Source organism: Ammospiza nelsoni, chromosome 6 (genome assembly GCF_027579445.1).
Source record: "Ammospiza nelsoni isolate bAmmNel1 chromosome 6, bAmmNel1.pri, whole genome shotgun sequence".
Classification (NCBI taxonomy): Eukaryota; Metazoa; Chordata; class Aves; order Passeriformes; family Passerellidae; genus Ammospiza; species Ammospiza nelsoni.
In genome coordinates, this window is record NC_080638.1 from 13283395 (window position 1) to 13298937 (window position 15543).

Here is a 15543-nt window from a genome sequence, read left to right on the forward strand (position 1 = left end):
AGCAGAAAACAGAGTCAGCTGCAGCAGGTTGCTCACACCATATCCAAACAGTTTCTGAGTATCTCTGAGGTTGAAGACTCCTGAAGTCTGCTCCCTATGTTCACATTCCCAACTAATTCTTTTGGCAACTGAGGCTCTGCAAAGTGGCCCCCTTTGCTCAGTAGCCTGCTCAGACTGCCTCTTGCCATCCCTGAGCTCCATTCCGCTCCTCCTGTGCCCTGCTGTGATTCCTTCTGCAGATACCGAGGAGGTTAAAATTCCCCATGAGGCTGTGGGCCTGCGCACACCAGGCTTGCTCCACTTGTCTGGAGAAGGCTTCATCTTCCTCCTGACCATGACCTTGTGCACAGTCACCAGCTCAGCATCCACTCTGGGCTGAGCCACCTCCCATCCCACAGCCCTGTGCACTCCTGCTGTTCCCAGTGGAAGGGCAGCTCCTGCTGCTCTCCTTCCCAGCTGGCCCTTTTAAAGAGCCTGGATCCATCACCACAGCACTTCAGCCACCTGAGCCCCCAGCACAGCTCCCTGCACCAGGGAGACTGCAGCAGCACACACCTTTATTTCCTCTTCCAGAGAAATCACACATTTCACTGCTAACACCTTTCCTACAGATCCTTCAGAGACAATGGAATAACCCGTTACCTTCAGAATATTTGTAAGACTAAAGGAGCAAAGTTTAATAAAAAACTTTTAATCAGCTGAAATGTTCAACTCCATCACTTCAGAAAGTCTCCTCTGGAACCACAGAGAAAAATAATCTGGATCAAGAAACCATTACTGCTACTATTGTTTAACCTATGACAGCATGAAACACAGAAATCACTTCAATACATTAAGGATCATAAAGAACACATTTGGTTGAGAACTGAAGCACTAATTATTTTTTTCCTATCTATATCTTTACTACTATTTCTTTGTTGTTCCAGCATATAAAAATATTCATATAAAATATGTGTATACGTGCTAAGTTCTGCCATAAAGCTCAAGTATGCCAAAGTTGAAAAGAAAATGAAAACAATTCTGTAATGTGCTGATATCTGCAAGGAAATAACCAGCCATAATCCTACCAATATTAAGATGGATACAAAAACTGGGAAGGAAGCACCTTTCTAATAATGTGGAACTTACTGAGAGGAACTGTGTGCTTCAAATACTTTTAAATAGAATGAATAAATAAAGAGAATTTAAAACCCTGTATTTTTAGGAGATCACAAATGCATCCTGATCTCAGAAAGGTAACACAGGAGAAAACCAAAGATCTTGGATCAGATTTTTCTACTACATACATAAAAGCAGAATCATATAACCAAAATGTGTATTATGAGCAGATGGGTATGACAGGTTTGAAAGGAAATAGTGAGATATCCATTTGGGCACACAGAGTCTTTTGTTTTCCCATGTAGAAATCACAAAGAGGTTTTATGCTTTTTTTTCTTTGCTGAAACACCTAACTAACCACATGCAAGTCTGAGTGACTGCTTAGCAGTGTGACATCTGTTCTATGCTGTTCCCTGTGGAATTAAAAAGTTTATAAATATACACCTATTTAATTCTGCATCTAAGTGTGAGACTATTTTATAAATTATAGATCAATACATATGAATACAGAATGAGTTCCAAGTAGGTATCTACTTAAATCAAGATCTAAGAATGATTTCTATTTTTATACAGAACTGATAGCTGTGGGCCCCTTCAACTGAAGGCCAACTGTAGTCACCTTATAAGGGTCAGAATTTGAGCCTAAGCCTCATTACCTTTGGAAATATCAGATCTTGTTTTGTTTGGAACATGCAGTGCTCCACAGATTGGCACATTTCCATATTGCACATATGTTGCCATATATGTATAAGATAAAACCACATTCAGTTTGCTTTGGGGCTGAAGCCAAAATCAATATTTAGGTGGATACTGATTACAAGTAATTCTGCTTTATTGGCTCTTACTTCAGGTAAAACCAACAAAACTTTTATCTTACTCCTCCTTGAATTTTGCCTTTCATTGGAGTTGTACCTCTATTCCAACCTACAAGTGCAAACCCTCTAAATTTCTTGATTTCTTTTTCTGGAACATGGTCCAATACAGTAAATAATGCAAGTATTAGTTATTCTCTCCTTCCACAGTCATGCCACACAGGCAAAAGTGAAGTGTCTGCAGCTTTAAATATTGTGGGATCTAACTTGTAAAAGATAAAATTTGAGCTGTGAGAGGTGAGCCATAATTATTCCTTTCACAGATTATGTATTTTGAACTTGGAAGAAGACATTTTTCCTCCTTGTCTACTTCATTATTTCTTAAATTAAGCAAACAGGAGAAAAAGTTTGCCCAGAGAAGCCCCATTCTCAATGCAGTGACTTTTCCATTTTTGGTTTTGTCATCTGAACATGTGAGGATATAGAGTTTTTAGTGTTATTTTAGTTGTATATTTGAAGCCCAGGATATATTTTTGTCTTTTTCTTTAATAAAATACATTATAATGCCAAATACCATTCTCCTTACATAATTTTATGGATCTTAGGGAAAAAAGCTTCAGACTTAGTAAGTTGCACCTGTATTTTCCATTACCCTTTAAAATTTTACATTAATCTTTTAACATTTAAAGGTTTGTAAATTCTGTGTACAAACAATATGGATCCAGAAGAAGTTGAAGTCTTTTTCTCTTCTTTAAGCATTCTCTAGGAGCAATACTCTTAACTACTGATTCTTTATAAAACCTGCTGTAAAGGTCAGGGACCTTAACAGGGCAAGTGGAATCAAAATAAGTCATTAAAGAGAGAGAACAGTTCCAGACCTATGCCTGGAATGGTCTCTCCTAGCAGAAATTTAATAACTGAGACAGCATTCTTCTGCTTTAAGTACTATCAAAAGTCAGCTCCTTCTCTGGAAAGAACTTCTGAAATACTTACACTGTTATTGAAGAAATACTCAGGTCAACTTGAAAAATCTTAGAAAGCCAACCTAATTTTTAATTATCTTTTAACAGGAAAACCCCCTAGACAACAGTAAGTATTAGAAGACCTTTTACAACTCTTGCGACGGGATCTTGTACAGAGTGAGATATTATAATCCATCTGTATTATTTGAAATCTACAACTTCTGAAGGGTAGAAGCAAACCACAGTTCATGGCTACAGGACTCCCTGTCATGCACCTTGCTGGGCAGAAAAGACAAAAGAAATAAATATATTTAATTATTTTGTATTAAGAACATACCTGCATTTTTTTATCTTGTTCATTTTCACCTATAATTCCTGTGCTACTAACACTGTCATTTCCATCAATAGACACCTGAAAAACAACATTGAAATGGGAAAAACATTTACACCAGTTACTTTTATTCATCTGAGAAAGAGAGTTCCTGAGACAGCTCCTGGGTTTATTATTTCATAGCTCTCTAGCTCCCTCTTGGAACATGGTTATCCCATAGTACATCAACTTACACAAAAATCACCACTTGCAGCACCTGCATTACACAACAGACCAAGTGAGCACAGCAAAGTTGTTTTATAACAGGCTAGGAAAGACTGCAAGAACTAAGGATGTTAAATTAATAGACTGACAAAAGTATTACAATAAATCAATAAATTTAACAATACTGAGTTCTGACAAAAAAAAACCCAAATCAAACATTTATTTATTTTATAACAAAGATATCTCTCTCACTCCTAGTTAAGCAGAATGTACTTGTTTAAACAGCACAATTCTTTTTGAATAAAAATACGTAAGACAATGTGTTACATCTCAGTTTGAACAAATCAAATTATAACTAAGCAAAGACTTGGGTATTGCTACATAGGTTTGTTTTTAAAGACAGTCTCCAGGAGGAGAAAGGTATTGCTGTTTCCAAGGAGCTCACAAAAATATTTGAAAGACTGTTGGATGTTAATGTGAAATTTTTATTTAAATAAAAATGTAATTACCCAGTTTAAAAAAATATCCCAAACTCTCTCACAAGCAGCAGCTCAAAGAACAGCATGTTACTGGTCACTATATAAAAAATGAAAGTATATTTTGCATAGTTTCCCATCCCTAAGTTGTCTCTGTACTAACCACAGGCATCCACAATAATCTCTGCCTCCATTATATTCAAGGCTAAGACTGATGCACCTAAGCCTAGTCTGAGTGATTTTATTCTTCTCTAGAGCAGTTTGGCAGGACCCCTCCCTCCCAAGAGGGCAGCAGGCCCCTGAGATCACTGGGGTTGTGTGCAGCACCTTGCCCACAGCAGCAGCCCCAGCAGTTTGCCTGGAGACTGGCAGAACTCATCCCAGGAGAGGTTTTCACACTCCCTCTCTAAATTAGACCATTTATTTTGGGGACTTTGAGCTACAACAGTAATAAGGAAACTGCCCAAACAGAGGTAAATTTACATTACAAAAAGATTGAAAAGAGTGTCAGAAAGCAGGTGATTTTGGGGTGTTTTTTTCAGAGGGAAACAATAGCTATTGTGGGACCATCTCCCTCAGAATTTTTAAAGGAAGAGGAGAGAACCTGCACAGAAGGGAGACCTGAATTACTTCATCCTGAACTTCCTGTTGTTGGCAGAGAGAAGAACTGCTGACATGAAATTAGAACTTGATCAACTATTGGAAACAAATGATGCCAAGAGAACATGTGTGCACGTGTTGAGGCAGGCACAAATCCCAGTTCCTGCACTCTGCCAGCAGCTGGGATGGCACAGGAGAGCAGATTATGGAAGGCAAGGATGTGCTGTAACCTCTTCACCATTCCATCACTGAGAGCAATGACCTTTTCTCCTCTGGGAGGATGGTGCCATTGACTCAGCCCAAAATTAGAGGGCTCAAGTTAAGTCTGCATGTGCTTTGCATGTTGTGGAAAGTGGCACTTTCCTGCCTCAAGGAGAAGGGAGGACAATGAAAAATGTCCCTGTTCCACCACTTCCAGTGAGCTTCTGGGGAGTCTGCTTGGGCCTCTTTGTATGAACTCTCTTATATTCTACACTGGCACCTTGGGCACCCCACTGATCTTTCTGTTTCTGCCTGTTGCATAGGACAGGGAAACAAAGAAGAACCACCACTCTCCAAATTCACCTTTCTTTTCTTTGCCCTTTAAATTTCAAAAAGAAAGCCTTAAAAGAACCAAACAAAAAAAGACACCCAACTTTAAACTTCTCTTTAGCAGTATTGTAAGAATTCTGGAAGGATTCCAGGGCAGATCTTTGAGCTCCTCCTAAAATAATCTCCTTTATGCTAAAGAAAGGTTTAGTCTGCCTTCAAATAAAAACACAAGGGCACCTACATTGAGTCAAAGTAAAGGCCATACCACTGCACCATTTCAGTTCCACCAGCAGCCAGCAGCAGATGCTGGAGAACACTAAACAAACAGGCCAAGCATGTAGTGATGCATTCCCCATAATATTCTGCCAACCTCCAAGCAATTTGTGGTTTATGAACTTCCTGAACGGGTTTTTACCTAATAGCTATAGACACATTTTTCTTCCATGAATTTATCTAATTACTCCTTGAATCCAAGGACATATTAGTGTTCACAATATCCTACAAGCAGTGCTTAACTTAGAGCTGTTTGAAAAAGCATCTTCATTCTCATTGAACCCATCACATGAGAGCTTCACCTGTTGTTTCCCAGTTCTGAAACTGGTGTAGCCAATGACAAGGCATTACTCTTCTTTGGACTACCTAAAATTTTATAAAATCCTATCATATACTTACCTTGTGTATTTAATTTCTTCCTGTACCTTTCTCAAGGTGTCTGAAACACCAGCTATGAAAAGAGTACCTTGCCTCACTATGAAGAGTGCACGGACATGGAGAAGAATCACAAAACCACATTTCCTCTTTTAAGAAAGATACAGGATTCTGACCATTGAGCTAATATTTGGTTTTGTAACAAAAAAAACCCATAAACCAGGTGTAGTGCTTGGAAACTCACTTCTACTGACTGTCTCCTAAAGGTTCCAGCAGTACCAGTCAGAATAAGTTCTGAGATGAAAGCTTAAAGAAAACATTTTTTCCTAAGCAAACACACAAGTGCACTACAGGAAACAAACTCATATTACAGAATTAGAAACCCCATATTGAGTTAAATAGGATGAAAATGCAAATTTATTTGCATTTCTTCTGTTTCTTTTTCACCTTCTCAAAACATGTATATATATATCAGAAATTATGATTAATATGGCTGCTTGTTAAGAAGGGCAAAGTTGTGATTGACTTAATCAAAATGAAATAGTACCTGTAGAATGTATAAAAGCTTGTGATTACAGCTCAATTAACATTGAATTACCTTTTATTTCATGAAATGTTAAAGCACAGCATCACAACACAATTTGACTGCCTGCCATAGGATCTCTCAATTCTAACAGAGAGAAGCATAATGAAAAGAATAGTGAATAAGCTATTTAATTACCCTAACTGGCCTCCCAGATTTTGACAACTCTCTGTGACCTTAAGAGGACAGACTTTAAAATATATTCTGCTCTTTTTCCAGAGCAGTACAAGCACTGATGGCAATTATCCAGCAACTGGGACACAGCTTAACTACAGTCATGGAAGTTGCATCACCCATTACCATACTTACATCATGCTTTACAGAGCCCAGGAAAGTGAACAACATGAATTTTGTGCATCCTAGTGCATTTTTACTATTGAAAATATAGATCAAAGAAGTTTTTTTCTGAACTGATTGTCTTTTCTACACTTCATACCATGTGTTGTCCTTGCTCAGTACACCAGGCCATTCTCTTCCCATTCAGGGAAAAAAATTAATCCAGCAACAGTGCCTGAACAAGAATAATTCAACTTTGTCCTTCTTTGCAAACAGTGTCCTTCCAAGAGACTCCTTTACAATGCTTATAGAATAGAGAAGATTATAATTTAAATGTCTAAATGGCTTTCTAAATCCTACTCCAGTTCAGTGTTCAATCTTTTCTCCTTTTTATGGAACACTATGCACAGAGCTGCTCAGGACAGTGAAGCACTGTCATGACAATTTGGTGTTTTCTAGGAGTCTGAAACTCTCCCAGTTACAATTTCATTTCTTAAACAATAGTTGGCTTGTGCTGTGCTGCCAGGTATGTTGTGCTGTGTATTTTTTAAGACATGATGGCTAGAGAAAATGCCTTGCAGAGTACCTTGGCTGCATACTGCTCCAAAGCACTGATGGTGTCAGGGTCGATGGCAGCATCTCCTGTGTGCAGTCCTGCCACTGTGCCATCAGCCTGGATGGCCAGAATGGTGTCAGACTGGGGCATCTGCACTGTGTGGTGGATGTAGGCAGTGGTTCCATCCTCCAGCTGCACAGCCTGCAGGGCACTCTGGTCATAACTGTCTGAGGAATGATATTGCACAGTGTTAGGGTTCTGACAGGAGCAGCAGTGTGTTACATGGGAAACTACTGCTCTCCAGGAGGTGTCTCCTGAAGTCATAGACACATATGAAATATATGGGAAATAGAACCACTAGTATATGAGATATATAAACACTTAAAATAATACTGTGAATAACACAGGAATTTGTTTTCAAGACAACACCTCCTATAGTTTTATTTCTACTCTTCAAAAAGTTTAAAAAAAATTATATTGATCTAGTTTTATTTATAAAGGAAATCAGGAACACAAATATACTTTCCATTTCAAATCCACTTATAATAAAATGAAAATAATATACCAGATCTATTGATATCATTACTTCAGATTTTAGAATTCATAGATCTCACGTTTTAAGAAGAGAAAATATGCAAAAGAACTACAAAATACAAAACAACTTTTAACAAAAAAAATCCATATTACATTCTCTACATACATTACTGTTGTTGGTTGTAAAATGTAATTGTCACACTGTTTAAGGCAGTCTTAAAATATATACTTGATCACTTTTTCTAGAGAAGTGGTACCATTTCCAAGACTAGTGTAATCATCTTCTGCAGAAACATATGTTATCTGGAATAACTACATTTGCATTCTTGACACATTCTTAAATGTGTCAGCTGTCACATTTTCTGCCCTATTACTTAAAGGTATAAACTCACTTTAATGTGACCCTGGGATAAATAAACAGTGAAATACACTGGGTTTGATTTCATTTATAACTGTTATAGGAGGCCCAGGTCAAGAACTGAAACAGTAATCTCAACAATTTTCAGCTGTCAAAGTTAAAGCAACAAGTAATTCACACTGGGAATCCCCTTAAGATGATAGTTTTTAGAGAGTAAAACACTGAGTTAAACACTGCTGAAGTTGTGTTGGACACTGAGGTGACAAATGGCACTTGGCAGAGCAGTTACCTTTTGAGGTGTGATGGATAAATGCTGTGGTTCCATCCTCCAGCTGCACCGCCTGTCCATCCTCCAGGCGCAGGCTCTCCCCTGCTCAGGAGAACAATTAGAGACTTCAGAGACTCCTTAGATGGAAAGATTAAACACTAAATACCCAGGATTACAAAATACCCAAGATCTCTTCATGATCAGTTCCATTAAAATAAGAAATCAAGCTATTATCATGAATGTTAATTACTTAACAGCAATATTTATCAGTAATACATTATTTTACAACATATTTCTTGTATTATTGCACTCACTGCTTTTAGGCATAGGTACATGTTGAACATAAGCAGCAGAACCATCTTCTAATTGAATCACTTGGCCATCCATTAATTTGCCATCTGAAATACACAGAATATTGTTAAGAATTCTAATTGTGTAACACATCACAGTTTTAATACACAGTAGATACTTTCTAGATTAACATATAAATAAAATATCAACAAGAAATAATGTTTGGTAAATAGAAAGCACAGCATGACTGTACAGAGCTTTTAGCATTCTGGGATTAAAAAAGCAGAAAAGGTCTGCTGTCCTATTTGTTAGGCAGAATGTTGATATCTGGGTTTGAACAATAAAGATCTCTTCACTTTTGTTTGACTCGTTCTGAATTTCATTCTTACATCTTATTAGCGGCAAAACAGAAACATTTATTTTATAGCATTACCATAATTCCCCACTGGAACTGGAGCTTCAGAAACACTGTACAGATTTTGCCTGACTTTACAATGCAAAGAGAGGGTTAGAAAGGGGAATACCACTTCAGTAGCCATCAGCTGTCAGTGCTCTGCCTACCTTTAGAATTGTGCTGGATGTAAGCAGTGGAGCCATCAGCCAGGGTGACTGCTTGCAAACTTACACCTTCCATGTTTTCCAAGTTGTCACCATCTAGCAGGGAAAAAAGTTCACCTTCACTACAACCAGCATGGAACCCTAGAAATCTCAGCTGAGAGACCTCCATAAATTATGACATCTTCTCAAGGCACATTGATTTGACAAATAAGAAGAATTCTTATTTGTAATTCTTACTTGCTTTCTGGTTTCTAAGCCTGAGACATGTACTAGGGTCATAGATTCTAGATTTTGCTCTGTAAACATGACAGCTAAATGTTATTTTCCTTAACTAAAAAAAATACAATGTCACTGAATAAATAACTACAAAGATGAGGTTTTAGGAGAACTATGAATTAAATCATCAGAGCCAACAGTGAAATAATGACACACATACTGTATTGATAATTTTGTTTTGTACAAACTACTTGTCATTAATAGACATAAAACTATTTAGATTAAAATGCAGATTTAGGAGAGAGTTTGAAATCATATAAAATCATAAAGCTGTCAGGAAACATCAAGTTTAAGCCAATTTCAAGTCATTAATCTATTCTAAAACTCAACTTGCTTAATACATACTTACATGTCAACTGAATTTACAAAGTATAAAACAGTAAGACTAGACAGAGAATAAAGTCAGATTGTATATTTCATATATTTTTGGCACATTTACACTTCTATTATCTTAATTAAAAGATAATTTCCATCTAGAATTAAATTAGTGATTTTAATCAATCTCAGTTAACTATTTTGTGATGGATTTTTAATTCAGAATAAACAACATGCATGTCAGTGCTTTATCTGAGTTTCAAAGAGAAAAGACATAATAATGTAGAGGTATTTTAACCTGAAGGGTCACCTTGCACAGCTACAGCTTCTGTCAGACACAGAGTCACGTGCTGGGCCTCCATTCCTCCTCCAGAAAACTCCGTCATTCCCTGAGAGTCTCGATTGATCTGAGCTAATAACATTGTCTACCTAGAAAGAAAGGATTCAAAAATCAGAACATTGAAATACAGAGCCATAATCTCAGTTAATTGTGATTTTCATACAGCTGCTACAAATATTTTATGTTATGTTTTGTATTAAATAGCTGCAAAAATTATTGATTTATCGGGAAAATACTTTGAAAGAATAAGAGTTATCTGAAATACATAAGTATTTTACTTTATTTAACAATTAACTTAGATGTTAAGGACTTCAGGTAGCAGTTATTAATATGAGGTGCATCAACCACATTTAAATTTCAGTTAAATATAAATGACTTAACCAATGTACAAAGACTAATGGTGGTAATGACAGTACAGCTAATGATACCTATTTGTCCCCAGAATTGAAATAAAGCTGACAATTCAGCCATAGTCACCCATGACAACAGCAGGGCTTTATCTGTATAAATCAAAGATCTCTCCAGTGCCAGTAAGAGGTTTAAAAACAATGAAAGTGCAGAAGTCTAACTGAACAATTCAACTATTTCCCTAGATTTTTCCAAAAAGGTTTCTGTTTAAAGAAAAACAAAACAATCTATCCTTTAACATAATGAAGCATCCCATGAAAAAATTTGTTAATTAGACAAAAGGCCAGTGATCAGGGAGTGACTGCTGTACCTCACAGAACCAGACAGAGCCATCCCTTTGCATACCCACATTTTTACCCAGGCATGTTTTACTATGGGAGATCACACCACAGCTTTTAATCTAGTGTGGTTCGATGACCTGCTGGTTTATAATTCAAGGCTGAGAAGAATAATCTAGGGTGTTTAATTTATTTATTATTACCTTTACAAATATATTTAGCTGTTGTTACCTCTACAGTCCAGATATCTGCTCTTGAATGAGCAATTCATCAACAGTCTCAAAGACCACTGAGAAAATTGTACTTTTCTCAAAACTAAGGAATAAGAAGCACAAGATTAGACCATGCAGGTACTCTAGTGTGCCTACAGTATTTAAAAAGGTTGCCACACTAATTTAGTAGTTGAAAACTACACCCAAGCAGTATTTTCCAAATACATCCAAGTGTATAAAGTGAGCCAGACTTCTTCCTCGAGCTACAGGCTCAGTTTCTTATTTCCAGTTAATGGAACAGATACAGGTGAACAAAGGAAGTGGAAAGCAAGGGTACCTTTGGGAAACTTTTAAGCCCTCCTGTCTTTTTCATATCTTATATTGAAAATCATACAAAAACCCCCTATAACATTACTAATGATCACTACATAATTCTGTGAGAAATAAGCTTCCAAGATTCATGTCCTCATAACTTCTCCCTGGAACATTAAGGAAATTAAAATACTGGCTTGCAATAAGGAATTTGAACCTTGAACAACTGGCATCAAAAAGATACAATTAAGAGAGAAACCAAAATATAATCCAAAATGGGTGTGAGGTGATTTTTTTAGCATCCAAGAGAAGATGGGTAATTCCTCCCAACATCCTTTTCAGGAAAAAAGCTTTTACAGAAAATGAGGCCTCTAAAAGAGATGTAATACACATAAAAAGGAGAAGCCATCCAGACTAAATTGCATTTATAGAGATGTCTCTGTAGAAAATGAAATAGGAAAATTTGTTTGGATACTATAATCTATGACAAGGAACTGTATGAGGATATAGGAGATTCTGAGTTCAACTTTTTCCTTGTCCATGACTGAGTTTGGAAAAGTAACTTCTTTTCCTACTACTCATTTATCATCCCCCATCTCAAAATAGGCAGAAAACTTTTACTTAGGAAGCAGTTTGCTCACAAACCAAAAATCAATCATGATGTAGCTCAGAGTCAGCCTGAGCAGTACAGAAGCAAAGCAGCCCAGCATTCATGGACTATGCAGCAAATAAGATCAGAAAACTGTTGCAGTAAAAAAAAAAAAAAAAAAAAAAAAAAAAAAAAAAAAAAAAAAAAAAAAAAAAAAAAAAAAAAGAGAGAAAGAACCACCCCCCCTCCCCCAAAAATCCCCCCCCCCCCCCCCCCCCCAATCCAACAAATCCTCAACAACAATCTAGCAGCAAAAGGACTTTTATCCAGTGCAGCAGTGAGGGAGGCAGTCCATGCAGACAGCTGCAGAGTTCTGAGTCTGAGCAGAACTAATGGCTTAAGGGGTGAGTAGCTACTTTGGAAGGAAAATAAATCCAATGCGATACATTCAAGGGCTGCAGGAGCAATAGTTTTTGTTTAAATTGTTTCACAGTGTTTGTTACTGTAGCATGGTTATCAACTCACACACTGAAAACAGCTGAAGGAACTGCTGCACACAGAATCATGGCTACAACTTTCCTGTTCCAAAGGATCTGGACAATCACACAACCTCACAAAAGATCTCAGCAGCAATGCAGCCTGTTTCTCCCAATTCCAGCTCCTTTCAATGGTCACTTCCAACATAGCCTTTTCTCAAGCCTCTGTCCTTCCACTAAGTTCCTTATCCCCAGCTCCATCCCTTCTCCTTGTACCAATTTTCTCCTTCAGTCCTAGATACCAAATTTCCAGGACATGCCTCTAATCCCATCCTTCTTGTCAGAATAATATAAAAAAATTCCATGCCCACACCAACTCCTTCCGCAAGCAGTCTCCAAGTCTTCTCTTGGTGCTGCTCTGCTCTGTGACCCCCTCACACCCCTGTCTATCCCTTTCATTCCTCTCTGTGTCACCAGCTCATGCTCAGACCCACCTTGGAACTACATCCCCCACAAGAGATTGGAGCACTGGGGTCCCCCCAAACACCTGCCCCAGCTGTGACTCCCTCTGCAGGGACACAGCAGCTCTGCTCTGACACTGCTGTGCAGGGAAGAGAGCCCTCAGCCAAAGCGACTGAGATGTGCTGCTCTTCCAGGCTCTCCTCTTCCTCCCCACTGGAGAACACTGACTAGCCAGACAGGGCAGGAAGGACAGATGCAGGAAGGAAGGACAGATGCAGGAAGGAAGGACAGATGCAGAGCTGCCTGTGTTGCAGAGAAAAGAGTCAATCTGTCAGAGGTAATGATGCCACAATGTCACCTGGTGAGAGTAATCAAATACAGGAACAAATTGCCAAGCCAGGTATGGACTCTCCATCTTTGTAGAGATTCAAAGCCCCTTGACACAGCCCTGAGCAACCTGGGCAAATGGGACTTGCTCTGATCAAGCCTGAGCCAGATAAATTTCTGAAAGTCCTTCTAACGTCACCTGCCCTCTGGTAGTCTTTTCAATCATGCATTCATCTACAACAGCATCACCTTGCTGTTCATGTATCATCTACCCTGCAAAATCTACTCTCTTAAAATTTTATAATTTGCTTTTTCAAAACCAGTTGGTTTTCACCAAACTCAAATCTCTTCCTTGCCTCCACTTCAGTCACTCTCTTCAGTTTCCATCAAATTTGTCTCCACCATTTTTTCAATCTGAATCTCACCAGCTTCTTTCCCTAATTCATCATTGCTTTTTTTCCTCTGCATTTGTGTCAGTTAGCTTTTTTTCTTTCAATCTCCAGTCTGCCAGGAGTTCTGTCAATAAAAATCTAGGAGAGATTTCCTTTACCCACTTCAAATACTGCAGCTCATTAGTTAAAGGCAGGTAAAGTAACCATTTTTAGGAAAAGCCAGGATCGCTGGGGTGGAGCCTACATAGCAGCTTGGCAAGATTGACACACGTGGAGTCTGCTCCATCTCAAGAGCTGTCTTACAGAAAAGACAAGTCCAGGCTCAGTCAGCAAGCACTCACTGAAGTGAAAACTTGTGAGCTGACTTTGTGAACTCTTGCAGATCTTCACAGATCCCAGGCAAGCTGCAACTGTCAATTTGCAAAGGCACATCAATGACGATATCTGGGCAGACTTTCACAAGGACACTAATGTATCCTGCATTCCTGACATGATTAGTCACCAAAACATGTCTATGGTATCCATGCAGAGAAAACCTTACCATTCTTTTAGATGGTTCAAACACTTCTCAAAAAATCAGCCTGAGGCAAAAAAAATTTGGCAGAAAATCTCCGAACTGAAGAGTGTGTCCAAGCACAGGCAGCCACCTCCTCTCTAGCACTGATCCATGCCTTAAACAGCATTCAGCACGACACAGAGGTGCAAACTATTTAAAAAAAAAAAAAAAAAAAAAACAAAAAACCAAAAACAAGCCACCACCCCCTGCAAATTATCTGAACAGAAAAAAAAAATAGGCACACATTAAATTCTCCACACTTGGAAACCAAAGGAATGTGAGGGGGGAAAGGATGGTTAAAAACAATAATTTTTTTCAAGAAGTTGCCTATCTACCAGAGCACCTCCTGTAATTTTTCCTCCACCAACACTCAAACAAATACAATTTTCTGGGAGCTATCACTTGTTTAGGAGAAAAGATGCAATGTTAGAAGAAAGGGTTTTATGTAAACTCAATGTAGCAGCTGGAAACAGGAATCTCCACTAAAAACTAGGAATCAGCAACTAAAAAACAGCAGGTGGGATTCAGGCAACTGAAAAACAAGGGGAGAGCTGGCAGAGGGCAAGGCAGAGGCCATGGCTGCTCTGGAGCAGAAAGGGGGTTTGGGACACTTGGGAGCTCCAGCAGGTGAGAGAAGAGCCCAGTGTGGCTGGAAAAAAAGCAGCAATTAGCAATTTAAAGAATAACTGTACCACTGGACTGCTGGACAAAGGAAAAATCCCGCAGAGACAGTAGCAGAAACTCCTTAGAGAGACAAAGGTGATGCTTAATGGAAGGAGGATGATTAATGGGAAATAGAATAAAGTTTGTAATAGCAGGCATGGAAGAAAATTTACTGTTACAAATAGAAACTTACAATGTGCAAACTGGGAAAGAATGACAGGAAAAAAGCTACTCTAGACATTCACCAACCTTGTGATTGTTCAGTCCCCTCATGCAGACAGCACTGAGAAGTTTGAAATAATATGCATTTATTTCATTTGAAAGGAAACATTTTTATTTTTATACACTTCTAAATAATGTACAAAACCATTGTGATTTTATAAAACTTATAAAAACAGCAAAAAAAAAACAATCAAGAAGGGTAATATGGCAAATAATACATAGCCTCATAATAGTGAAACTTTTATTAAGGAATTTAAGAAAAGTGTATTCCTATGTTTGACAAAACTGGATCCCAAAATCAATTCAAGTATGTCCGCAGTGTAACATTATGAAGATTTTTCTGAATTAAATACTGCCTACCTTAGGGTCCTTGTCAACTGATATGATTGCAAACAGCAGTAATTTCACAAAAATAGTATGAGCAACAAATGTGTGAAAATGGAAAAATAGTACCTATAATTTACAATCTGGTTAAATACACTTCAATTGATAATTCCTGTGTTACAGCCTCTTGAGTCTCAGTGCAAAAGAAAGTCTGACAGACTGGAAAACCGACTATTCCACAAAGTTTTTTCAGGCAACCCAAGAAGACTTTTAGCATTTCTTCCCCCACTAATTACATAAAGTCA

General features: G+C 38.0%; 1 protein-coding gene across 3 annotated transcripts in view; it reads right to left on the reverse strand.

The window, feature by feature from the left end:
• ZNF143 (zinc finger protein 143) overlaps window positions 1-15543 on the reverse strand; it is a 38225-nt gene that overhangs the window by 16416 nt on the left and 6266 nt on the right. Inside the window, exons 2-7 of one of the 3 annotated variants that reach the window (XM_059474856.1) lie at window positions 9976-10106; window positions 9090-9182; window positions 8552-8635; window positions 8259-8339; window positions 7108-7304; window positions 3210-3284 (exon numbers count right to left, since the gene is read on the reverse strand). In XM_059474856.1, coding sequence (XP_059330839.1) covers window positions 3210-3284; window positions 7108-7304; window positions 8259-8339; window positions 8552-8635; window positions 9090-9182; window positions 9976-10099 — 654 coding nt within the window. In that variant the 5' untranslated portion in view covers window positions 10100-10106. The remainder of the gene's footprint in view (window positions 1-3209; window positions 3285-7107; window positions 7305-8258; window positions 8340-8551; window positions 8636-9089; window positions 9183-9975; window positions 10107-15543) is intronic. The other 2 variants (XM_059474857.1, XM_059474858.1) reach the window with 2 other exon arrangements.